Consider the following 24,883-nt stretch of genomic DNA (forward strand, 5'->3'; position numbering starts at 1 on the left):
AGAAGCACGGCGAGAACGATAGAATGTGCCTTTGTATTCTTTGATGACGTCCAGGCCTTTTGCTCTCCTGCTGCTAATTAAGGTAGCTTTGAGCAGTTGACGATCGTGATCAGAGAGACAAGACCGGAGCTAGCTAGGTATGACGCCATCAATCCTGTACAGTCAGCATACGCCTGCTAGCTTGGTAGAGATCGCTGTAACTGCCAATTGGTGTCACAGATGTTGCTCATCCAGACCAGGAGGGCATGCGCAGGGCCGGGTCCGTCGGCACCGCCGGTTGGCTACGCAGGCAGCGAGAGCCCATGCATGACGCCGCCTGGAAGGTGTTCGTGGAGGCCGTGAAGGACTGAAGGTGTTCGTGGAGGGCAAGTGGCGCCAACCGCAAGGGATCGGAGCGAAGGGACAGCCGAGCCAGCCATGTGCGCGTGGTGCCCATGATGCCGCATCATGCATACTACGTATCTCATATCCTTGAGGCTTTGAGGCCTCAGCTCAGCTCGCTCCCCAATCTACTATACTAGTACTAGCTAATTCTAACCGCGCGCGCGGCAGCAGCGTCCCGATCGATCGGCGATCTATCTACCTCAGACCAGACCAGGCATACGTACGGATGGGAGGTGGTTGGCGAGCCCCATCGCCCGCATCAACTCACATGAGTACATGACCACACCACACACACTCCTATAGCTACCAAGGACCATGCATCGCACTACCTGTCTCCCCACCTAGCTACCCTGTCCTCCTCTGCATCTGCACACCATGTTCTCTTCTCTTCTCGGGTCACGCTGCAATGCTGCATGCATGAGCCTGCTCCATCCCATTCCCCTCCCTGTACAAAGAACATCGATACAATTCAGTGTCATCAGCTCGCAGGAGTTTCTGAATTGTTAGCTTCAGGTTTTACTCATTCCCAGCCTGCTTATTATTAATCGCTTTGTTCCAACACAGTACTGAAGGGTGCGCAAGCTGCCAATCGTTATTATCTCGTTGCCGTTGCATCTATCGCGCTGCATGCAGCCGGCAGGCAGCGGTGCCGGCGCGGAGATCCATCCGTCGGTACGCCACCGACAGACGACGACGACGCTGCAGTCGATATGTACAGACCAGGGAGGATCATATCAGAGACGCCACCTGGGCTGTCACCCGGCCTCCGCACAGTTCATCGTGTAATAACCTAACCTCCCTCTTCACCAAAACCACTACTGCCTGCCTGCCCTGCGATATGCAGTAGCTAGGATCACTTTCTTACTATAATCAGTTGATGATCTCCTGCTTAATCCAGTAATTAAGGAGTAGATTCCTAGACTGCAACGGCAGCTGTCACATCCACAGGGGAAAGACAAGCTGTTGAAGAACAGTAACGGCCAGCGCACAGGTGAATGTCCGGCGGCAGAGCCATGCACGCTCTATGGAGCTGAGCTAGAGGCTAGTCATCAGCTAGTGTGTGTCCACGGCTACCTTGGCTGGGCCATGCGTCTATCTCTCTCTCTCTCTCTCTGAAAGCAACCCCGCCATTTGCATTCCTTCGTTTTAAAAGGGAATCCAAGCGTGCGTCGTCAATGCAGCTGAGAGCCAGATCAGATATCAGATCAGATCAATACTTCTCAGGCTGCTTTATTCTCTCCTGAATGCTTAGGTGAGGGCAGGTGATCGTCGAGACCCCTCCGGAATTAAGGGATCGGAGTCGGTAGATCGTTGGGGAGACGCGGAGGAGATCGAGATCGGAGCTGAGAAGATCGACGACAAGAAGGCATGAAGCTCTTGTTCCAGTGCCCTTGCTGCTCCTGCTTCTGCTTCATGAAGGCCAGCAACAAGACCCAAGGCAAGGGCAATGCAGCAGGTCAGCCCAGCAAAATGCAAGGGGGAGTGGTAGGCAAAACCATAGAGATGATGTAGCTAGCTTGCCATGTTTAAATTTAAACACCATGCATGCTCAGCCTAGCTTTATGCTTCCACATGATCATCCCTCTTCTGTCTTTGGATCGTTTCTTTCAGATTTGTGAAGTAAGGTAGCGTTGTGCCTGTGTCCTCGAGCTGTCTCATTCAATGAGAGAGGAGAACCAATTTCTTCAGTTATCTATAAATCCACTATGATAATCTCATCCTGAAATCCAATTGTCGCAAAACCTTCATCAAGTAGGCGCATCATACGGATCCGAATACCTTTTTTTTATTCTGAAAATATTACATTTTTTTATTCCACGAATACCTCGAATGCCTTTGTAATTTCAGAAACGGGAACAGTTTCTTGGCGTGGTACATCCCTCACCAGATTTTGGGTGTATAAATTTTATGGATACACTTGGATTCCTTAGAAACAAATCATTAACATATAAACGAGTTGGGCGCAGCTTTCGCAAAAAGAAAAAAAAAAGAAAAAAAAGAAGAGCTGGGCGCAGCTTGGGTATGAGCTTGACCACACTGTGAGCGAAAAACAATGGCCCACTTGTTTTTAGGAAAAAGTGAAGCTAATTGGCCTATATCCTTTTTGCCTCTGGCTTCTTTGGTAGGAGAGCTGTGTGAGCTGAATTCAACAAGTCAAATGCTGACTGAAAAAAGTGTTTTAGATCTTTACAGGAGATCATCATCTTTGATTGTGGAACAACATTCCTAAATATTTATTTTGCCTAAGGGGAAATAAAAAATAAAAATTCTGCTGGTGACTGAGCCGATTCTCCGTCTGCCCGGGCTGGCTGCGTGCGTGCGGGCCACAAATTGAATCAGCGCATGTGGACCCTTTTGGGCCAGCGAGACCCCTCGTTTTATTGGGCCGCTCCTACGGTTCAGCCAGACGGAGTCCAACAAGTCACCACCGCTCCTCCCACCGGCGGCGGCGCTCGCCGCCTCCCCCGTTCCTTCTCAAGGTTCGCTCCCCGCCGCATCCACTCCCAACCTCCATCAACGACGCTGAGGCTTCCCCCAGGCTGACCAGTTAGATTCATCGCCTTCCGTATCGCTGGCCTCAGCCTTCCTCTCTGCCAAGAAGGTGGGAGAAGCGACTCGCGCACGCGCTCGGCGCAGAAGGCGGGGCCAGGTACGCAGAGGCGAGCCCGACGGCCGGCGAGAAGGTTTCGAGGCTCACGAGGCTGCCGCCGTGCTGAATTGCCAAACCCGGCTGTCGCTTGAGGGTTTTTGGTCGAGTGGTGGGGGAAGCGGAGGGTTATGGCTGCGCCGAGGAAGGGAACAGCGACGCCGCTGGGCGCCGTTTTCTCGCCGGAGGAGACCAAGAGGGCCGTGGCGAGGGTGGCCGAGTCTATCGCGGACCGCCGCGCCGAGCTCGGGCGACTGCAGGGCTTCGTCGCCGACAACGCCGCCCTCGTCTCCCTCGTCAACAGGCTCCCCGATGAACTCTCGCACGAAATCATGGTATTTCATTCTCTCCTTAAAATCTGAATAGTAGAAATCCGTGTCTTCTTCTCAAGATGAATTTGGTAGCTTACCTGGTACTGTATTATCGATTTACTCTTTTTGATGAGATGAGTCTGAAAAGTAAGAATTAGTAACTGGCACTAGTAATTTATCCCATCAATCGTCCATTCCTTTGCATTGTGCAAACTATGGCTAATTGGCTATACAACAATAAGTTGAATTGGACTAAGTTTTCAATCTCTGTATGTGGATGCTGGATGGTAATGAATAGTTGAATACATGATTGCAATATTGAAAATTAAAAGGCTCTTAGTCTCACCATACGTGCTTTATATATTTTGCAACATTTTTTTTAAAAAAAGAACTATGCATTGCAGGTTCCCTTTGGTGGTGCCGCATTTTTCCCAGGGCGTTTAATCCACACAAATGAACTCATGGTATGGTTTCCACTGTGAAACAGTTTTGGTTTTCAGTCTACATGGGCCTATCAGCCTATATGCTCATGATTTGCATTATGTCTTAGGTGCTTCTAGGAGAGGGGTATTATGCAGAGAGATCTGCTAAGCAGACAACTGATATTTTGCATAGGAGGGGGATGGAGTTGGAAGCTCAAGTGGAAGTGATGAAGGCAACTATCTCTGACCTTGAAGCTGAGGCAAAATTCTTTGAGTCCACTGCTGCCGAGGCTTCTGTAAGGCTCCTTTCTCAATTTTCTGTAATATATGGGCAATGGTAGACTAGTGATTTACTTAGTGAAGGTAACCATAATATCAGTTTCCTTTGAGGCCACTGGGGAGTGGGGAGTGAAAAACAAATGGTTAATGAATTACAACAGGCTTTCATTGACATGTAGACCCATCAGTTGCAGTTATTGTGTCTCAGTAATCAGTATGCAGACAAACTTAACAACATAGTCTTCTTTTAGATTTTTGATATATGGGTTTAGCTTGCCAGGTTTTGCTAATATGCTAAATCACACCCTGGAAAAAAAAGCTATTCTGTTTACATATGCTTAATTTAAGTGATGATCTGATTATACATGGTGTTTTAGAGCACAACAGTATAGCCTTGTAGACCTGATACTAACTGAGCTACTTTTATGCTTGTTCAGTTCAATGCATTTCGTCTTAACAGAAGTCAAAACTGTTGTCATCTCTTCATTCTTTGTGTGCACAATTACATTGAATTGGATGCTTAACTATGTTGATGTGGACAGGAGGGTCTAGTTGAAATCAGGGAAGAGTATGATGAAGACACAGAGAGTAATTCATCAAAATCAGGTGACCATTTGGACTTTTCTGTCTTTATGATTTGTTTTGCCTCCTTATTAGTTCTTAATATATTGAGATCTTAATATTAGTGTATTCCAAATATATATCATTTCTCTTTTAAATCCTCCTTGCATGGTAGAATATCTATTCATTAATCCTGGATTGGCCAAGTTTTAAGTTATCTTGCTGCAAGTTGTTCTGTCACTATTTCATTTTGCAAGCGAATGGTTGGTTTGAGGGTGTAATGGTGTATATTGTACTTTCTATATATAATAGGCATGACACGGTGACTTGTTGCTCTGGTGATATTATTATCCCTCTCCATCGCACAAAGATGGCAGATAACTTTTTGGAGCTTATATGCATAGCAAGTAATTGAATCTTCTACTTCAACATGACTGTTTTAGTATTTTTTTTCTACTTGTCTACTTCAGAGGCTTCAGTTGCTACTGGGGGAATGTCAGATAAAGAAAAGGAACATGCTCGGATAATGGCAAGGTTAGATGAACTCGAGATGGAAGAAATGGAAGCTGGAAGTACTTCTGAAGAAGAAGAAGACGATGACGAAGATGATGGGGGTGCTGTAACAAGTGAGGATGGTGAGGAAAATGAGGAATCTGGAAATGCTTTAAGTGATGGCAATGAGCACCACAGTTCCAGTTTTGGTGCTTCATTTTCTGGAAATGGTGGCAATGATAGGAGTCATGGGAATATCCAGGTACCTGTTTCTCAAACAGATCTGGCTTAAGGTAGATTGGTTCATGTGCTGGAATTACTTATTTTGATCCTCTGAGTAATAGCTGAAGAGTGCACTAAAGAAGCCTGGAGGAGAGGAACTGCTGAGAGGCATTTCCCATGCACCGTCAGCCCACACATCTCATTCAGTATTTCCTGGCCAAAGTTCTGTAAGTTGTTTACCCTTCTCTGAAGACCTTCTGCATTGTCTGTGAATGAACAGCTTATTAATTTGTATATCTTCCTTCGGTCCTGACATCGCATTTCCCCCCTCATTTGCAGATAACAAATTCTGAAGTCAGGGTTCGTAAAGGTTAGTTCTGCTCTATGGTTGGAGGCAACTTGTAGCGTAGTACAATTGCCACCTTGTTCTTGTTCATGTATTGTGGCTGGAGATGGAACTAAACTTGATTCTCTTGGCGCTTTATCTGCTTGTTATATGTGTGGTGAATTATGTACCATGCTGGTTTTGGTGTGACCCCACATGTTCTACTTGCAGCTGTTTCTTTTGAAGATGACAAACATGTAGTTGGTTCGTCAAAGTCTCCTTCCTTGCCCCCAGATCCATCGCACCCTGCTCCAGGGTTCAAGGTACTGACTGTTTTACTCCTTACACAATTTCTGCATTCATTCGTTTGCTTGCATAAATCTCTCAGTGAGGATTTCTTCGGTGGACTTATAAACTGACATTATTGAGCATGGAAATATTCTCACGGAGGATCTAGCATATGCTTTAGACAGAATTACCCCATGTTTTGGTCTTATTTGAATGTATGCAGTTCTACATACTTTTTTGTTATTTGGGTGCAAACAGTTCTTCTGTCTAAATATGCCACGTCTCTGCAAACATGTACCACAGTTTACTGTTACCTCCATGTTTGAATCATGTTTTTCTTTTGTAATATATATTTGCAGGGTTCTTCAGACCCAGCTCCATCTCGTGAGCGAAAGATAATATCAAGTGGACGGCAGGTCTTTTTCTTGTCCTCTGTCAGATGTACTTCTACGCCTTTTGAGCTTGCACCTGAGCTTAATTTGTGACTTATTCACCTAGCAGGCCTTTACGGGATCCATTATTGAACGTGATGACAATCTTTTACCCATTCAACCTCCAGTCGGTAGTTCTTCGGCGAAGGTAAGCTGGTTTTCCTCCTTGTTCTGAATCTCTCACTGCTGCAATAGAACTACTTATTCTGAATCTCTCACTGCCGCAAGAGAAATTCACATTGATCTGTCCTCATACTATTTTCATGAATGTCTGGCAGCCCGGTACCTCTGCTTCTTCAAGGCCCATGTCTAGATTCAAGATGCAGAAAGGAGAGCGGTGATCGGACCGGGATGGATCTTTGATACCTGCATCTGCGACAAACACGATAATTGTTATTGTCGTACGGACGAATGATACCCGACCAAGATTCTTGAACACTGTATCCGCTAGGTGAACACCTGAGGAAGCATTTCCTTGAGCTATTGACTTACGCAGACTGTGGAGCGTGTGTGCAGTGAAACTGTTTGTGGATACATGGCTTGTTCAGTTTAAGTTCAGTAAAGTCGTGTTGGCCAATGGTGATGTCTCTTTTAGAACCCTATAGATGTCCAAAGATGAAGCACAGGACACTTAGAGCAACAAATCAATGTTGTGGAAGATGAGGAAAAATAAATATGATTGATTGAAAAGGTAATCATAGAAAATTAAGCAAAAAAATGGAGAAGGATGACGGGTACGCTGGTTGGTTAATCCGGGCCGTTCAGAATCGTATCAGTTAACCATCAGATTTAATCAGATCAGCAGGGGAAGTAGGTAAAAAATAAAATGACCAAACAACCTGTTGGGCAATAAATAAATTAATTACAGATTGATTACTAGCTTGGTGTTCCTAGTTGTGCTGTAACAGAGTGTCATGACATGGTCGGCAGTAGCCGCCGGTGAGCGCCGTGAAGCCGTGAGCTCCGCGAGCGTCTCTTCTTCCCTCGGCGCCGTCGAGCACCAGATGCTATCTCTCACGTGTTTCACCAGCAGGAAGGGATGAAGAAGCTGCCCTCTGCAAGTCAGCTCCACCTGCCATTATACATGCTCAGTCGTCAATCGCCGCTAAGAACAAAATGTTAATCTGAGACCAATTAATAAGCACAAGAATACTGCTACGTACTACCAGTCTGCCACTACTGAAAACCTGCATTGATTCTCCATGCATTACCAAAATACACATACATCTCTCTGAAACTTTTCGTGATGAGATTAACCTTATCAGCCATTGTGTTTCTTGTGATGTGAGTGTGACACGTACGCACAAACGTCGCTAGCACTCTCGACGTGTACGACGACCCTACGACGTAGTGACGTACCTATCGCAACATAAGCGTGATGGCATGTAGACGTATGCACGCGGACGGAAGAAGGTTACAGAACAGTAGCTAGCTAGGCTAGACGACATAGACCGTGGTGATTTGATGGGTATATTGCGTGTCGCCGTCACACTGCCTTTGTCGTGCATCCATCCGCCCGTCCATTCTACACATCCTCATCAGCATGCAACCTCTGCACCATGGAGACTGGAGAGAGATGAGCACGCGCTCCGGCCGGCCTTACCGTAGAAACCACTGCAAAGGCAACACATAGCTAGGCATGCAGCGGTGCAGGCAAAAGCTGCTTTCCTGATACTCCCCTTCTCTCCGTCTCCATGTGCTTATTATTACACACACACACACCAACTTATATAGTTACCTATACATCTATTATACATAAATGTGGTAAGTGGTCCTAAATTAGTAGCGTCTGCTAATTAAAAAAAAAGAAAATATAACCTTATTTTTCTTATTAATGAATCAAGAACGGTTGAGCGAACCATATCACACTACTAAAGAATCGACATTTAGCATCAGCCAAACCCCTTCAGTACCGTTAAAACATACTCCATCCGTCTTAAATTGTAGGTTATTTTAGCTTTTCTAGGTTCATAGATATTATTATACACCTAGGCATACACTATATCTAAATGCATAATAATATCTATGAATAAAAAAAACTAAAACGATCTGCAATTTTAAAAAAACTAAAACAACCTACAATTTGCAACAGATGGAGTAGCTACTAGTCATTATTACATCGCCGACGACCTGGTCATCATCGATCGTGGGCGCTGGATCTATATGATGTATCCTCGGCGGCTATCGTTGTCTCGCTGATGGCTCGCCGTGTCGTACACGCATGCGATCAAGAGCGTTAATCTTCCTCCAATAGTATCAGCTAGTATCTAACTCTAAGCACTCTAAAAGACAACCATTCCAATAATCTAGCTTTTAGCACATATCTCATAGTATGAATGACGCCACATGTCATCCTCACGTAATCTTGAAGTGTGTATATGAGACTACCTTTGATCAAGAGATAACTCTTTTCTCTCTCATATTAAAATATAATTAAAATATAATTGGAGGAGCTCTTAGCGCAGGCGCGTGCTACAACGCTACGAGGGTGCGTACGTGTACCCATCATCTGCAGTGGCTCCATCCAGTGTGGGTTGCTGTCGCGCCGCAGGCCTGGCCATCTGCGCGCGCTACCCTGACTGCGAAATTTAGTTATAATATAATATACTGTCCGCCTTCTCTTTCCCAGCATCTTATTCCTTTTGGAAATTGATTGTGTTAATTAAGCACATGGAAATTAATCTCAATGGGCTATATAGCATGTGATCCTTGACTATTGCACAATGATTTTCTCTTCATGTAGATCATCACTTAGGTCTATGCTGTTTTCGATCTCGTCTTAGGTTAGTCACCTATGCACGTAGCGACTAGCGTGGTTGCTTTTTATGTGATGTGAGTGACCGAGATCTATCCTTGATGCTTTTCGCCTACAAATAAAATGGCAAGCAAGCTAAGGGCACCATGTAGTCCAGCCTATGCAGAATGGACGACCAGCTAGACGACGCGTGCAGTGCCTTCTGTTAGGCTAGCTAGCTATAGGCATAGTAGCCACTAGTCGGTATGGTCTCAGCTCTCCTGTCTTGTCCTAAGAGAGACGACGTAGCGTAACGTAATTAACACCGTAACCATATACCCCTTACCTTACCTTATGCGTACATGCCCATCCTAAATTACTATTTATTAGTTAACAAATAGTAATTTAGAATAATAAATAATAATTTGGGATGGAGGAAGTACATGCATAAGAAAGCATATATAGTGGTTGCATACGGAAGCATGACGACCAGGTGACGCGCGTCGCCACTCCGTCACCACGATCGATCGTCCCTCCGTGCGCATGCTGCATGCATATGAAATTAATGCACAGTCCTAATAATGTCCTGTCCCTCTGATTCCGATCCGGTCAAAAGCGAAAGCACGCACACGGCCGGTACGCTTGCATCGGGTCGCAGAAATTTCCGTATAATATAGGAAATTAATTGATCAAACGGCTCAGTACTAGCAAAAACCCGTACGTGTATTGTTATTGTGTCTAGCTTAATGTTATACTGACAGTACTTAAAACAGTAACCACAGACAAAATCCTACTGAAAATACTAAATCCGATCTCAGCTACCATTACAACAATTCTACCTACCCTTGCATTCTCCATTGTCGATCTTGGATGCAAATAAAAGCATGCATGCGTGCGCATCCAAAAGTGAGTGAGTAGTGCCAGCATGCACGCACGATCCAAGCAGAACTATAGCCATATGCTCGAATAAACATGCATGCGTATGACTTGACCGCACATGGTCACGCGTGCATGCCCTTCATGCTGTGGTGCCTGTATTATGCTCTGCATACACCCATAGATAGAGGAGTACTCCTACATGCTGTAGCCTATAGCTACCTCTAGCTGTGTATATGCAAACCGTGCGTGCTGCCGCTGTATATGCGTCGTCAGGCATGCATCCACGACTAGCTACTGACCTACTCTCTGATGAAGAGGAACGAACCAAAACCAACTGACGATTAGTTTTAGGCCACTCATTGCATTGCAGTCATAATATGTGTTTTATTCGGGCTAGAAGAGCATACCGTTGTCAAATGATAATGGCTAGAAAATTAGGAGTAAACGCATACAAGAGGCCTAGTTAGCTCGGTTTAAAGACGATGATCAAGTTCATCGAAAATGATCTGAACCGGCGGATGGATCGGAGTAGTTAATCAGTTATAATTGGTGCAGATATATGAATGAGAGAAGTTGGCAGCAGGTCGTCGTTGGTGAGTTATATCATCACAAGCACATTTGCACTTCAACAGCTCTAGCTAATGTACACACATTAATTGACAGTTCAACAGTTAGCCGCGCTCTGATTAAAAGTTGACCCGAATTAAATGACTGGCTAATTGTTTCTTTCACCCTCACGAAACCTCCCAAGTATGTCTAACATTATAATATAACAATGAGACAATGCTTTCAATGTTACCAAGTGCCACAATTTTATTTGGTTTAATTTCTTGAACGTGCTACTAGCTATATGTCATATGTCCTATTATATGTGCACGCACATATTTATTTGCAACAATATAAAAGGTATATAACTACTTCTACAGGTCATGATGTGGGCCTCTGACCTATTGCTTTGTCTAGTTGTTCCAGACCAAAGCTAACTAAGAGATCCAGGCCACCTAGCTATATGTGGTACGCTTAGGTATAATGTTTCTTTCATGCCTACTCGCAAGTGCCAATTCACATTTGCGGCCACATTGCTGGAGCCGATCGATGCTGCATAACTTGCAGTGCAAATTCAACGAGTTCTTGCCACTGTTAGCTCACTATATTGATCATATCGCTCCATCGACACACATTCTTCTCTGGGCCATTCAACTTTGTCAAAAACTTCATAATTTGATTCGACGAAAGACGTGCACGTACCTGATGAGATCGTGAGATCCCCAGCTTCTCGGCCAAGTACTTCATCACCACCTCCACCTTCATGTTGCTGTCCCTGGGGAAAAATTAGTTTGAATGCATATCATTTGAGACCGATGTCTGTAGACCTTTCAATTCATAATGGTCATTGCAAAATGGAAAGTTCACTTGATGGGTACTACTCATACTTATAGCTTCCTGATCGATCTGTCTAGAAACTAAAAGGCTAGCTACTGGCTAGATTGGTCTTTCTGACAATGACAAAGCAATGGGAGCTATATCATTGCAGATACACACATAGTATAACACTGTTAAGCATGTAATCTTTGGGAATATCATCAGAACAGCGACTTGATATAGTTTTTTTTTTGTATAAGCTAAGTTCCAATTTTTATCTATTGGATTAGCATCCAATCAAGCAGCAAGTCAACCTGTATGCACACATCCAATAGTCACAAAGCTTGGCTTATGCTAGCTTGGGGAGGAAATAGTAAGCTTACAAATACCAGAGCTGTTAATCATACAATAGAAAACAAGAAGAAAGAGGAAAGGAAATTACTTGATTCTTAAGTAGCTCTTTGGTATCTGAGGCAAAATAGGTTCTCTAACTCTGCAAGCATCAAAAGAATAGTTAAGTATTTTGCAGTTCCACGCCACATGAACAAGGACAGCACTGAAAATCTAAACAATAAGCTCATGTATTGGCCTTGTAATTTCAGTATTATCTGATGCATTCATCTAGACATCACCTACTATGATAGCATAGAACATATGCTTATGTCTTGTCTCTTGTGTATAATACGGATGATATGATCAGAGGTATGCCGTATGCACACATATGGATGTACTGATGTACAGAACTACAGAAGTTGTGGACAAGTATGCACATACTGGTTGGGAGCTGCTTGAAGTTTCAGCCACAGCCCCGCCGCCGTCTCCCTTCGTCGCGGCGGGCTAATGACTCTCATGGCATCGCCGGAGGTCCTGAACGGAGGCGTAAACGTCAAGGACGGCGCCGACAAGGACCCGCTCGCTGCCGCCGGCCGATACCGTCCTCGCCCGTAAGACTGGTAGCTCCTAAGGGGCAGCGGGAACAACGGCGGCCTCATCCTCGCGTTTCTCTTGTCGTAGGTGAGCAAGTCCAGCTCCATAGGATGCGGGGCTGGATCCATACTGTTGGTGTCGCCGGAGGAGGAGGCGGAGGACGACGACGCCACGGCGACGCCTGCGAGGCTTAGCTGGAGCCAGTCTTCGTCGTCTCCTGCGGCGGCACCGCCCTGGGAGCTCGTGCCGGCCGCCGCTGCCGGCTCGTCGTCGGCCATGGCGAGCCGAGTGGATCTTGACGGCTTGCGGTGGTCTTGTTGCCGCGCGGCCGCCGCCGAGGCCTCCAATTGGGCGGCGATGCCGACGCAGTACTGGCCGGGGTGGTAGCACGGCTTGCCTCTGCTATTGCCGTCATGGTGCAACAGGTTCCTAGTTGTTGGGACCATGGCGGCGACGACGTGACCTCGACCGTGTGGTACGTCTCATGTCTCGGTCGATCTCTCTCTCTAGCTACAGCTCATCGTTCATGGTGCAAATCTCTCATATCTCAATCCTTTCCGGCACCACGGCTGTGCTAGATAATTAAGTGCAAAAAAAGAGCTAGCTAGTTGTTTATATATGCATGTATGGATCAAGAAGAGATGCATATACATATATACATCTATGGAGGAGTCAGATAGAAGCAAAGATGATGGATCAAGAAGCTAGCTGAGAGAAATGACTTGAAAGGGAGGAGGAAGAAGAGGATTCTCCGATTGGGAAGCTAAGGGGGGAGCTATGCTAGAGGAGTACAGAGAGATGAGGAGAGATGAGGAGGGCCTCACTTTCCCTTTGGTCTCGAGCGAGCCTGGAAGCTTGTGGCCAAGAGAGATGAAATAGTTCCTTGCAGAGGCCAGAGGAGAGAGAAAGCAAATTAAGAAAAGGATGATGCATAAGTCTATAAATTATTCACTTTATGATTTAGCACGTCAACTGAGCCTCTAACATGCACATACTTTTAACCAATTTTACTTTTCAGGTGATAGCTGGTTTCCTTATTAATTTAAAAAAAGGTGCTTTTACAACTCTTCGTACATATATAACCATTTTTCAGTAGTGGTCAAAAAAGTTGTTCACACTGAGGACACCCTTATTAGCGTGTGTTTTGTGTCGCAAATGAGTTAATATTACTTTAAGGTTGTGCATGCCATGATCTTGCAGTAGAATCGATAGCTGTGGGATTGGTGGACCATGGGGGCTGCTAGTGCTATGCAAACAGAGGTGTAGCTATGCATAGGCTTCACTGCTTCATGGAGAGTATTTCAGAATAAAAACGGTAGGCAGAGTGGGAAACTGAAGTGTCTTGTACGTTGAGGACTTGAGGTGACAGCATGGCAACTCCACTACCCTTACTAATCTTTTGTTTTCTTTTTTGAAACGTAACTTACTAATCTTTTGTTTGTTCCTAAATCTGTCGCAAGTTATTACTATGTTTAGCACAGGTGTAGCTTTTCACCACTCTTAAGCAACTGCACCCTTCCCCCTTTATTTATCCTTTTTTTTTCCTAATGTGTAAATTAATTAATTAATCATATCTACTTAATCAACTCGAAATAAATGGCATATAATTAAGAGAGGCGTTCGGTACCTTTCTGTGCAGGTTATGTTGTTATGATCCTGTTAAGCTTAATTAGACGTTGTCATGTCCCTGTTCCTGCTGATACCAGCTACTAGCTGGTCACTTCGCAAGATTCCAAGTCTGATCAGAAACCTTAATCTTCTGATGCTAAAGTCTGACAAGAACATTTGCTCACATCAGTCATATAACACAAAAGATATTGCATATATATGTGAACGGAAATAGCACATTTTTTTACGCAAAAGAGAAATTAAACAATGCATTTTTGGGAAGCATTCTAAATATGTTTTTTTTTAAAAAAATAATCACTCACCAACCCTCTATTCCATCAGTCTTAATCTGATTACATATATGTGGATTGGTGAACGAAATATAGTGCTGTCTGATAAGTACACAATCATTTAATTATAGTGCACGCACTAGAAACGCGACATCAACCACATGCATCTTAAGTGCCAATGATCATGAGAAGAATTCTTATGCATTATTAAATTGTTTATTAACAAAATGCCCATGATGTCACGTTTTCAACCATTTTTAGCTGATAACTGTATTTGCTGCAGTATGAGAATGATATGTAGAAGGAAACTGATTAATAGACAAAAATTACAGAAATATTTTACCCAACTTCCCACAATTTCCTAAAAAAAATTCACAATTAACTGATGGAATTGTACTTAATGAGTCAGATATATTCTTGTAAAAATATATATTCGATATTATTGCACCACCTGCATGCATTTTCCAACATTAAGTTGACAGCTCTCAGTTTATTCCAACTCTAATCATTTTAAATTTGACTAATGGCAGCTCAATGCTGTAAGGTGATGGGCAGTACTATTAATTCCGCGAAATTATTACATCAACTTGAGCGTAGTATAAGTATCTTCAGGAATCAATGCTTGATCTACAGCAGGCAATCAGCTGGGTACTTAGTTGTCAATCATTGCAGGTGAGGCCATCACGTAATGCAGAACAGATTAAAGAAAAATACTTCAACTAAATAAAGATCAAGGGATTGCATGCATTCATGCATGGGCCATCTGATCTTTCCAGCATGTAGACGACATATCTGCTATAGTATCAGCCTCATGGCTCATGATGAGGACAAAACTACTACTCTGTGGTACTAGACTACTGGAAGAGCAGCAGAACACAATAGTCTATCTACCACATGAACAGAAAACAAATGTGCAATGTCAACGACAATTGCATTTGCTGTGCATTTCAATGATTTCTTATGGAGTCATTGTACTGAGCAGCTAAGTTTGTGAGATCATTCTCCAATCATGTTTGTCGACGGTGCCCTCACGTCGTATACGACACACACGCTTTGTATTTCAGTATTATACAATATAGAGGACGTATCAATTCAAAACCAAGAACTTCTCAGCTGTTGATTAGCTCGCTCCGAATAATCCATAATACCAATTTTTTCTCAACGGGACAGCACAACCACGAAGGGGAAGAAGTTTTAGCTCAATCACACTCGTGGACTAGTCGCAAAATATCATTGCCTATGATAATTGGAATCACTGCATCATTATGTTCATGATGTGATTGATATGCATGGCATGAAGAATCGGGATACCTCCATTGTTTTTGCCAAATTATCAAGGCCTTGATCATTTCCATTAACAGAGTAGCTTATGACTTTGTGCGGGCAGTAGATTTTAAATTGTTAATACTTTCTCTGCTAGTGCTGCAATACTCTGGTTCAGAGAAACAGAATATTGGCTACAGTGATTTGTTTTGTTTTGTTAAAGTTATCTTGGCTACATTGTTGATCTGCGTCATAAGGGCAATCCTGGCCACAAAACATTCTTTGGGCCAGAAACATCCAGCAAATGGATATTATGGCATTATATTGTGTACACAGCCTTATAGAATGTCAACACTTTTAGATCCATATATACATGCATATACTGAATACGTGCTGGTCACTACCTGCACTATGAAATAGCTAATGGTCTTAATCTTCATGCGTCGAGGTTGGAATAAAGAAATATATAGGGAGAATATGGTCTATTAACTCACTAATTCCTCCTTTTGCATAAGAACATGCCGAATTCGCTCCTACGCAGATTATGATAAAAGCTTGTCTGTTGAATTCACTAACCATTACCTTTCTTGACACCATCATCGATCTCTGCCTATCAAGAGGTTTCCAATCCAAACTGATTTCCTGTTCTACGGTTGTACAGCTGATCTGCCTTTGGGCTTTGGTTAGTAAGACAAATTCTTCAGCAGTCAGGAAATGACAGTAATCCAATTAAATTCAGGTGGCCCGTTTTGTTCTCTCAGATATGATGCACTGTCATCCATACGTTATACAGGCCGCAAAAACTGTAGATCGAGAAGAAGCTGAGTAGCATGATGCTAACAGGAAACAGATAAACACTGACTAAGTCTCCATAGGATGATGCGAAGATGACACCGACCAGTCGCACGTCGAAAGCACAACAAAGGCAGATGAAAGGTCTCTGTATAGATTACCGTCTGTCCGGCAGACAAAACAGGGTCGGTATCTTAGGGATTGTTTTTATTGATTTCAAATTTGAACTAAAAACATCCCCAAACTAGAACAGTCCGTTAGGACCACACAATTTCTGACTTCCTAATTTTCTGAGTATTAATTCTTCACTAATCAACATGATTTCTAAGATTTAACTTTTTAAATTTCATTCTGATATATTTTCACCTCACCACCATTTGTCAGAAACTCAACATCATAATGCATCAATTGTATGCAGTAGCACACATGTATCTGCATATACAAACAAAGCTGGATTCCGGTTTGCAATTTTTTGTAGATGATCAGTCAATCAGTCCATCCCGGGAGAACAGACACACACACACCTTTTTTTCATGATATGTTTCCTTTGTTTGGACGCTCATGATGGCAACCAAGAGTACTCGAGAATTGAGAGAGAGACACTTGACGTGCAGCACTGTTTGGCTCCCTTCAGACTGGCATTCTGAGATGAAATGTTGCACTGGAATTGAAGCACCTCCCTACTTTCCATTAGATTTCAGTGTTTCACTTTCACTTGTGGTGCAGTGTGGAGGTGCATGTCTCTCTTGACCAGCCCACACTTCTGCATGCCTATAAAGTGTGCACACACATATAAACACACCAATACTTAAAGCCCTCAATTTCCCCTCTCTCCAATGTGCATGCAGGAGCAGGACATGGGATGGGGGAGGAGGAAAAGAAAGATTGTGCTGTGCATGACAAGATGTTTGGATTGGTGAGGTCCGCGTTTTGATCATAGTTCCTCGTGATATGTCAAGGAAGATCTTGTGGACCATGCACATCGATCACACATGCATGCATAAGGCTGGCTTGCAATGCTGCGGCGGCAGCAGCAAGGCCTGCAGCCATGCACTGATGCCATGGAAAGACACATCACGGTGAATCTTTGTGAACCGAACCAACCATCTCAAAACCGCTAAACCAAACTAGGGTCCGGCCGGTCCTCTCCTCTGTGTTTCAGTGTCCCCTTAGTGTTTGTTCTCTACTCTGCTTTCCTTTGTCTCTAGCTGTCTCTGAAAAAAGGCTTTTGCATTGCAGTGGTGCTCTGCTCACTGCTGGCTGGCTACCTCACTTGGCAGGCCACCACAAGCTTATAATGGCAGTAGGAACAGCCTTCAGTCTGTCTGGGTAGAGGGTATCTTGCTGTTCATGTTCTGCCTCTTTTTACTGTTTTTGTATGCTTCTTTGGTAGGCTAGGGGTAGGATGCTACTTCCACTACACCTAAAGCTATAGTGCTCCTAGTACATGTCCACTGCATGAGTGCATATGCATGCATGCACGTCTCTGGAAAAAGAGCCAGTAAGCTGGCATGCATGTAAAAAGCATATGCACGCACACGTATGTGCTTAACAGCTATAACCAGTTCTGCAGCTCGATCCTATAATGTAAAATATCTGTAGGGTGCTTCCTGGCTCGCAGACCAGGAGGCAGGCCTCAATGACTCAGTAATCTCAATCAAGCTATAGCACGAATCAAGAAAAGCAGCTACTAGTATGTACTCAGAAGCAGCAAAGGAGTTCAGAGATGGCCAGGGAATCACCTGTGGTAGCTCCAACAGAAATCCTGAGTCACATTGCTGATTCCAAGTCCCTGAACAACAAGAATATAGCTACAAATCAATTCAATTCAGGCCTTGTTTAGTTGGCGAATTTGGGAGGTGCCAAATTACTGTTACAGCACTGTAGCACACTGTAGCGTTTCGTTTGTATTTGTGAATTATTGTCCAAATATTGACTAATTAGGCTCAAAAGATTCGTCTCGCAAAGTACAACAAAACTGTGCAATTACTTTTTAATTTCATCTACATTTAGTACTCCATGCATGTACCGCAAGTTTGATGTGATGGGGAATCTTCTTTTTGCATAGTGTCAAAGTTGGAAGTTGGGAGTAACTAAACATGGCCTCAATTCAATTCAATCCGATCGATCTGTAGCAGCTCTTGATGCTTCTCTCATTCTCTGCTTCTGCATGCACCAGATCATACCACTTGCCACTGTTCTGCTGCTTCACATCAAAGATCATACCACTTGCCACTGTTCTTCTGCTACAGTGCTGCTCCTAGATTCAGTCCTTTTCCATTGCCTAGCTATATATAGTACAGCTACGGCAGCATAAGTAGTCTGAATCCCTGATGCATCCAATGACCCAAGAGAGAATCCACCCAGCAAGCTTTCCTTTATGAAAAGAACCACATCACAGACATCTCACTCATCCCCGTCAAGGCAAAGTGCTGCATCCATTCACCTGCATATTTATATATATAATACCAGGACTATATAGTTTTGTGCTGCTGCAGGCCCCTGTTTGACTAGACAGAGAGAGATCGAGGTCCTTTTGTGCCATGCAAAGCAGGGAGCAGTACACTGCCATCAGGCATTTTGCATCATAACAGGCATGACCACACCAGCCTCTCCTCTCATGCTCTGGCCCTAGACATGCTGCAGCTTCACACTCACGCACTACATCTCTGATTTCTCTTTTTTTCCCCCTGATGGTAATGCTACCAACCAAGGCATAACAAGACAAACAAGAAAGACCGTGCTGCTCCAGTTCAAATCAGTCTTATGCTTGTGCACACCTAGCACCATGTCACAGCAACTTCTCTCTCCAGCTGCCTCCTGATGATAGTAACACCTCAGTGACTGGTCTGGCCCACCCTATCATCTCCTGGCAATCCTACTGGAGAATATCAGCACCTTCACATCCACATTCTGTCAAGGGCCCAAGGCCCATCTAGTACTAGTTACTGCAAAAGATTAGCTTCCTTTGAACACCATGAAAATATATCACCATCTCCAAGTCCCTTGCAGTGAAGCATACTGACTGCACCTTATGGGCACTTTTGTGAGATCACTCAGTCAGATGAATCAACACTAAGCACTGGTCGCTAACTCACTAAAAGATTCAGACTCAACTCTGCTGCTCTTGCATTTCTGTACTCTGGGTTTATTAGTTGGTCACACAAACTTGGAGCCAAGAGTCATCTAATCTAATTCAAAACAAGCTGTATTTATTGATAATAGAACTGCATATATCTACATGGTTTCGCTCATAGTCTCACCTCACAAGGATTCAGCTGAACTACGGTGGATGCTCATATATCTATTTGAACCAGGAAAATTGCTTTTTTTCCGAATTTGATAAAACAATGTCTATTTGTGTGTCATGTGTTAAACTACGGTGGATGATACATACTGTACAAAATCATCTAAATTGCTTCAGAAACAAAAGGGCAAGAAAAAGGGGCCCTGAGGTGCACAGAGAGGCCAAACAAAGCTATACGGACGCACACCAAAATGACCCAGTAAACCTAGAACAACAGCAGCAGATTGTTTGCACCTGCCACTGTTCATTGGATCTTCTTCAGTTTCTCAACAGCTGCGGTCTTTTCTTGCTCAACTGGGAAGTATTTGATACCCACGAGATCACCAACTTTGCTGATAACCTGACAAATTGGCATGAAATTTAGTTATATCTAGCATAGCAATCAATAACAACAGCATACATGGTCTGATCGATACAACAAAAAGAGTTAGATCAACAATTATGGTTTGCAACAAAAGCACCATTGTTGCACCAACCACCATCTTGTTAGTAACACAGATAAGATTGTGTGCTTTACCCCTAATCCTTTAATGAGATCTTCCCTGGAGTGGGAAGCTGAGATACATATCCTAGCTCTCGCAAGTAGAAGTGGCGTGGCAGGAAATGCAACAGTAACAACAGCAACCTAGCAATATGGAGTGGGCCACATTAGTAAACTAACAAAAAACTTTCATATGGAAAAATCTCCTTAACCAGTTAAAACATAAAAGATGGTTTGCTTTGAGACAAAGGTCCATTAAGAAATATCAGCATCATATATTCATGTATACTCACATTTTGCCTCAGGCACTCCCTTGAAAATGCAGGAATTTTAGCAGGATTGTAAAGCATGATAGGCATGACAGGTGAGTCATTATCTCCAAGAACCTCAAAACCCATTTTCTGAAGCTCTGAGCGGAAGAAATTGCTGTTCTCTCGAATCTGAGCAAGTTTCTTGGCCCCTAATTAGAACAGTTAGTACATTAGGACTTCCCGCGAGACAGGAGATGTAAGAAACTGTTAAGATGTAAGAATGTTGAAATTCTTTATGATATACCTCTGTTAGTTCCATCTTCTCCCAGGATAACCTTTATAGCTGAAATGACTTGCTGGACTGCTGGAGGTGACATGGATGTTGCATAAATATGAGCTGGGCATGTATGCTTTAGATGATGAATAATCTCCTGAAAAGAATATATAGAATGTTTGGTGGGGTCAGATTTGTCAACCTAAAAATTTTTCAATCAAGAAAAGCTACCTGACTATATACTTCATACCTTTGATGCTGCGATGTAACCTCCGCACGATCCAAATGATTTCGTAAATGTACCCATCATAATGTCAACATCAGCTGGATCCACTCCTAGTAGCTCGCATACACCTCTCCCTGTTTTCCCAACAGCTCCAATACTGTGTGCCTCGTCTAAATATGTGTAAGCCTGTTCAGATGTGAAAAATACTTCAGCCTACCCAGTACAACACTGCCGGTTCAAAACACTAGTTAAAGCTGCAACAATATCTATGACATTAATCACATGCTGGCTCACATCCAATATGCAGGAAATTATTTGTCACCATTAAAAAGATGCACAAGTATCCTAATACAAAGCACAAGTCATCATGCAAAATCACCGAACCTTGTATTTCTTGCAGACAGAAATAACCTCTGGGAGTTTGCATAGCTCCCCCTCCATGCTATAAATTCCCTCAACAATCACAATGATCTTCTTCCATGGCCTGTGTGTACGAGGCTGCCCTCCCGCAATCTGCTCTCTCAATACCTCTTCCAAGTGAGCAGGATCTGGAAGAGAAATAAGGAAAGCATTAAACTTCACAGTGCGCAATTGGTCTTAGTACTTGCAATGCAATTGTTAGTCGCTTACTGTTATGTTGAAAAACCCGAACGGTGGCCCCTGAACCCCTAGCTCCATTGACTATAGAATTGTGGTTCAGTGAATCACTTATTATCAAGCCTCCCTGCAATTATCAGAAAAGTCTTAGCTGCAGCTCCTATAAAAGAACATAACAGAGAGAGCGTGAGCATATTTTCACAACAAACCTTCCCAACCAGAGCAGGAATGATAGCAGAGTTTGTCACATAGCCCATGCCAAAAAGAATTGCTGCAGGCTTGCCAACAAATCTTGCAACCAGTTCTTCAAGCTCATTGTGCAGCTTAGTGTTACCTAATGTCATATAAACATCAATTAAGCTTACAAATTTCGATATATTATTTGATGTGCTCAACAAAGCAAACTATGGCATAGTTTGATAAACATAAGGATCAACCTCCATCAACTCGAACACTGCACGTGCTTGCAGAGTATTTCTTCAGCGACTCAATAACACGAGGGGTGCAGTACTCATCAGCCGCAGCAAAACCAAGGTAGTTGTAGGAACCCAAATTAAGGCATTTGGATGTTTTTGTGGTACGGCTGCATCAAAGATGCGCTGAATGAGATGTTGACACCCATTCTGAGACATTGTCATGCAGAGACAATGCTAAATAGCTACAGGATGGAATGTAAGTAACATACTGGAGTGTCTTGTTGCAGTCGTTTGAGTAACGCTCAACCACATCAAACCAAGCATCTGGTGCACTGGCAATTGGCCTGCCAAAGCAGTCCTGCCATGACAATTGAGACTAGAAGTCAATAAGGAAACCTAAATAAATACAGCAGCAGCAAGAGCATGTCATTCTAGTAGGTGAATGGTGAAATGTCATCCCTCACACCCCGGCCATAAAAAAAAGTTAGGTTTTATTTATATAGCAGAAGTGATATATACTTTACATTGTTCATACACACCTACTCAGACTAAAGGCTAGTTCCTATACTGATGAAAACTCAGTAACTGGAGCACTTGAAATTTGGAATAGCACACAAAATGAGGCAATCTTTCCAGTTCATTCAGCCATGACCCATCCATTGAAGAAAAGGAGCTTTCCTTTATTCGGTTCTTCAACTTATTCCGTTTTAAAGTTACAGTTCAATACTTTACGGTTCTTCTACTTATTTCGTTTTCAAAACTCTATAGCTTGCTCGGTCTAATCACAAAAGGAATGTATCAGCAACAACAGTAAGAAATAATTGAGCCAGAGCTAGATGATCCCGTGCCCATGAGCATTGCAACCAAGGGTGGGGGAAACGATTATTATTCTGGAAACCGTGGCAATCACCTCACCTGGATGCGGAGATAGAGGCGGCGCGTGTAGAAATCCTCGAGGCCCAAGCAAATCGGCGCGTAACCCTGCGACGAAACCAACAGTAAGGCACGGCCTGCCGCGAGACGGAGCAGCGAGCGAGACGAATCCGGAGCGTAGCTCCCCGCGCGGGGGCCGGTCAGGCAGGAGCAAGGGCGAGGGCAGCGCACCTTGAGGTTGCTGGGCTTGCGGGCGTCGAGGATCCTGCGGAAGAAGTCGCGGAGCTGGCCGAAGGCGAAGAGGAGGCCGTAGCTGAAGAGCGTGGTGAGCGCGGTCACGTACGGGAGCCGTACCATCGTTCCCCCCTTGGTCCGTCGGCAGCACGCGGCGGTGGCGGATGCGGATGCCCCGGCGGTGGGGGCGGGGGGAGCCGGATTTGTAGCCGCGAATCCACGCGGTGGCGGGCGGGCGAGCCGCCGAGGAAGGGAGCGGAGGGGGGAGTGGAAGCGGTCGTTAATGGCGACGAGAGAGGAGCGCGTGGCGGCTGGTTATTGGTAGTTACTCATAAATCAAATTAATGTACTGCAACTAGTGACGAATCTGAGACGCCGATCGAGTTGGAATAGTGTGATTGGTGGAATCGGGATCGAGGGGCAGCGGTCGTGGGTTTGAACGTGGACGACGGCGGCGACGACGACGAAGAGGGGTATGCCTCACCGGCGCCGTGCCCTCACCGGCGGAGCACCGCATCTCCGAATCAGTTATGCTTGCATTTACCCCCACCCACCTCTTCATATTTTATTTTTATTATTACCTACGCCTCCTGAAATTTATATTCTTTTTTGGACCAAAATGTATATTCAGGGGAAAATATACGGCACCGACTGATCAGTGTAGAGTGATGTGAATCTATAGGGTTGCTGCGCCTGCATCTTCATGGTTGCTTTCGGATTCTGAGTTCATGTCCGTCACCTCGCTGTTTGCAGCTCTTGCGGTGACTTGGTCAGGATTGGGATTCGATTGACCACGACGATCTCCGCTTCAGGGTCAAGAACGGCACCCATTTAACAGCTCAATTCAGTTATACGAGCACGAATTCAGTGCACGCGTGACCTGATCATACAGGCGTTATCCAGCTGCTCTTTGTGGAAAATGTTTCTGTTGTATTTTGTTTCAGACTTTTCTAGAACTGTGGGCGATGTTGCCTCCTCAAAATGAAGCGTTGCATTGACTGGTTGCAATCGCAACTTCAACGAAAGTCCAACGGTCTCCCTCTCCCAAATCCAATTACCATAGGAGAGTTAATAAGAAAATAGTACTCCAATAGTCTTTTTCTTTCCTTTTCCCAATAATTATTGGGACAACTTAATAATTCACCCCAACTCTCTCTAAATAAAGGAGGAGTTGTGACTCTCCCAATATGGTAGTTGGATTGGGATGAGATTATTAGGAGGCTGCAAAAGCAACTCTCCCACTAAAGATGAAAATGATATTGGAATATCTCTATTAACTAGTAATTGTTAACATTTATTGAAAGGCTGCTGGAGACACTCTAAAAAACGGCTTAACTACGTCGACTGACTTTTCAGAAAAAAGACAAAACAGCTCGTGAGTGGAAACTGGCCTCAAAATCATGTGCTCTTGAGGATGGCCTCAGCTCGAACCACCAATTTTGAGTTGAAAACGGCTCAAATCAAACCACATCGTTGTAACGTGTAAGTATTTTTAGACCATTTTTCTGGCATGACGATAGCAAGGCCCATACGTAAAGCTCTATTCAAGCCGCCACAACTATGGCTAAACACGAAGGTTGTAATCCTATGGAGTGAGCTCCCTCTTCGGTTGCTTGATCGCTCCATGGTTTTTTTTTTTCGTCATGATAGCGATCCATTTCTGCTGTGCCTACAAATGTTCCTCATCATCGTTGCCGTGGATTACTCGCTGTCATCCCATCGCTTTGGCTATCATCCAGATCTCGGTGGTCTATTATGCGGAGTTGGTTTGGGGACTTTGACGAAAGCCTAACCGGGCATTCGCCTGGGTCGACCATGGTTGTGTCTTTGGACGTAGCTCATCTCATTGGGAGCATTGTTGCGGCCACCAAATTCAGTAGTTTTTGCCAGGTGAAGACTTGGTCTGCTCCCTGGGGACAGATGGACAATGGCGGCGTTAGCGTCGCTTCCTCTCTGGAGGCATTGTCTTGCAAGACCTTCTCACTCTACCTCCGCTGGCTTCTGGTT

General features: G+C 44.1%; 3 protein-coding genes across 3 annotated transcripts; 1 reads left to right on the forward strand and 2 right to left on the reverse strand.

The window, feature by feature from the left end:
• The first annotated feature begins 1,248 nt into the window (after positions 1 to 1,248).
• On the forward strand, positions 1,249 to 6,939 carry LOC101761647 (unconventional prefoldin RPB5 interactor). The gene is made up of 11 exons (XM_004971097.4): positions 1,249 to 3,366; positions 3,747 to 3,806; positions 3,893 to 4,060; positions 4,586 to 4,649; positions 5,075 to 5,358; positions 5,441 to 5,545; positions 5,658 to 5,688; positions 5,875 to 5,966; positions 6,291 to 6,347; positions 6,433 to 6,510; positions 6,641 to 6,939. The coding sequence occupies exons 1-11, from the start codon at positions 3,163 to 3,165 to the stop codon at positions 6,701 to 6,703; spliced, it is 1,206 nt and encodes a 401-aa protein (XP_004971154.1). The 5' UTR covers positions 1,249 to 3,162; the 3' UTR covers positions 6,704 to 6,939.
• A 166-nt stretch (positions 6,940 to 7,105) lies between these two features.
• Positions 7,106 to 13,189, reverse strand: LOC101761256. Its single transcript, XM_004971096.3, has 4 exons — positions 12,112 to 13,189; positions 11,780 to 11,830; positions 11,224 to 11,296; positions 7,106 to 7,434 (listed from the first exon to the last, which is right to left on the reverse strand). Exons 1-4 carry the CDS (start codon positions 12,708 to 12,710, stop codon positions 7,225 to 7,227), a joined length of 933 nt encoding a protein of 310 aa, XP_004971153.1. The 5' UTR covers positions 12,711 to 13,189; the 3' UTR covers positions 7,106 to 7,224.
• A 6,220-nt stretch (positions 13,190 to 19,409) lies between these two features.
• Positions 19,410 to 23,384, reverse strand: LOC101762477 (long chain base biosynthesis protein 2d). Its single transcript, XM_004971099.3, has 12 exons — positions 22,874 to 23,384; positions 22,685 to 22,750; positions 22,039 to 22,127; positions 21,791 to 21,936; positions 21,563 to 21,687; positions 21,387 to 21,480; positions 21,141 to 21,304; positions 20,781 to 20,942; positions 20,561 to 20,687; positions 20,299 to 20,465; positions 20,042 to 20,149; positions 19,410 to 19,864 (listed from the first exon to the last, which is right to left on the reverse strand). The coding sequence occupies exons 1-12, from the start codon at positions 22,997 to 22,999 to the stop codon at positions 19,769 to 19,771; spliced, it is 1,470 nt and encodes a 489-aa protein (XP_004971156.1). The 5' UTR covers positions 23,000 to 23,384; the 3' UTR covers positions 19,410 to 19,768.
• Between the last annotated feature and the right edge of the window lie 1,499 nt (positions 23,385 to 24,883).

Source organism: Setaria italica, chromosome V (genome assembly GCF_000263155.2).
Source record: "Setaria italica strain Yugu1 chromosome V, Setaria_italica_v2.0, whole genome shotgun sequence".
In the NCBI taxonomy this organism is placed as follows: Eukaryota; Viridiplantae; Streptophyta; class Magnoliopsida; order Poales; family Poaceae; genus Setaria; species Setaria italica.

Excerpts from the sequence above, each read along its gene's own strand:
- LOC101761647 (XM_004971097.4), top strand. The coding sequence starts at position 3,163 with ATGGCTGCGCCGAGGAAGGGAACAGCGACGCCGCTGGGCGCCGTTTTC. Across the intron at positions 3,367-3,746 it reads AACTCTCGCACGAAATCATG|GTTCCCTTTGGTGGTGCCGC; the intron begins GTATTTCATTCT and ends TATGCATTGCAG. Across the intron at positions 5,689-5,874 it reads TGAAGTCAGGGTTCGTAAAG|CTGTTTCTTTTGAAGATGAC; the intron begins GTTAGTTCTGCT and ends TTCTACTTGCAG.
- LOC101761256 (XM_004971096.3), bottom strand. The coding sequence starts at position 12,710 with ATGGTCCCAACAACTAGGAACCTGTTGCACCATGACGGCAATAGCAGA. Across the intron at positions 11,831-12,111 it reads CTTCAAGCAGCTCCCAACCA|AGTTAGAGAACCTATTTTGC; the intron begins GTATGTGCATAC and ends TGATGCTTGCAG. Across the intron at positions 7,435-11,223 it reads GGATCTCACGATCTCATCAG|GTGGAGCTGACTTGCAGAGG; the intron begins GTACGTGCACGT and ends GTATAATGGCAG.
- LOC101762477 (XM_004971099.3), bottom strand. The coding sequence starts at position 22,999 with ATGGTACGGCTCCCGTACGTGACCGCGCTCACCACGCTCTTCAGCTAC. Across the intron at positions 21,481-21,562 it reads TTCCTGCTCTGGTTGGGAAG|GGAGGCTTGATAATAAGTGA; the intron begins GTTTGTTGTGAA and ends TGATAATTGCAG. Across the intron at positions 20,943-21,140 it reads CTGTCTGCAAGAAATACAAG|GCTTACACATATTTAGACGA; the intron begins GTTCGGTGATTT and ends ACATCTGAACAG.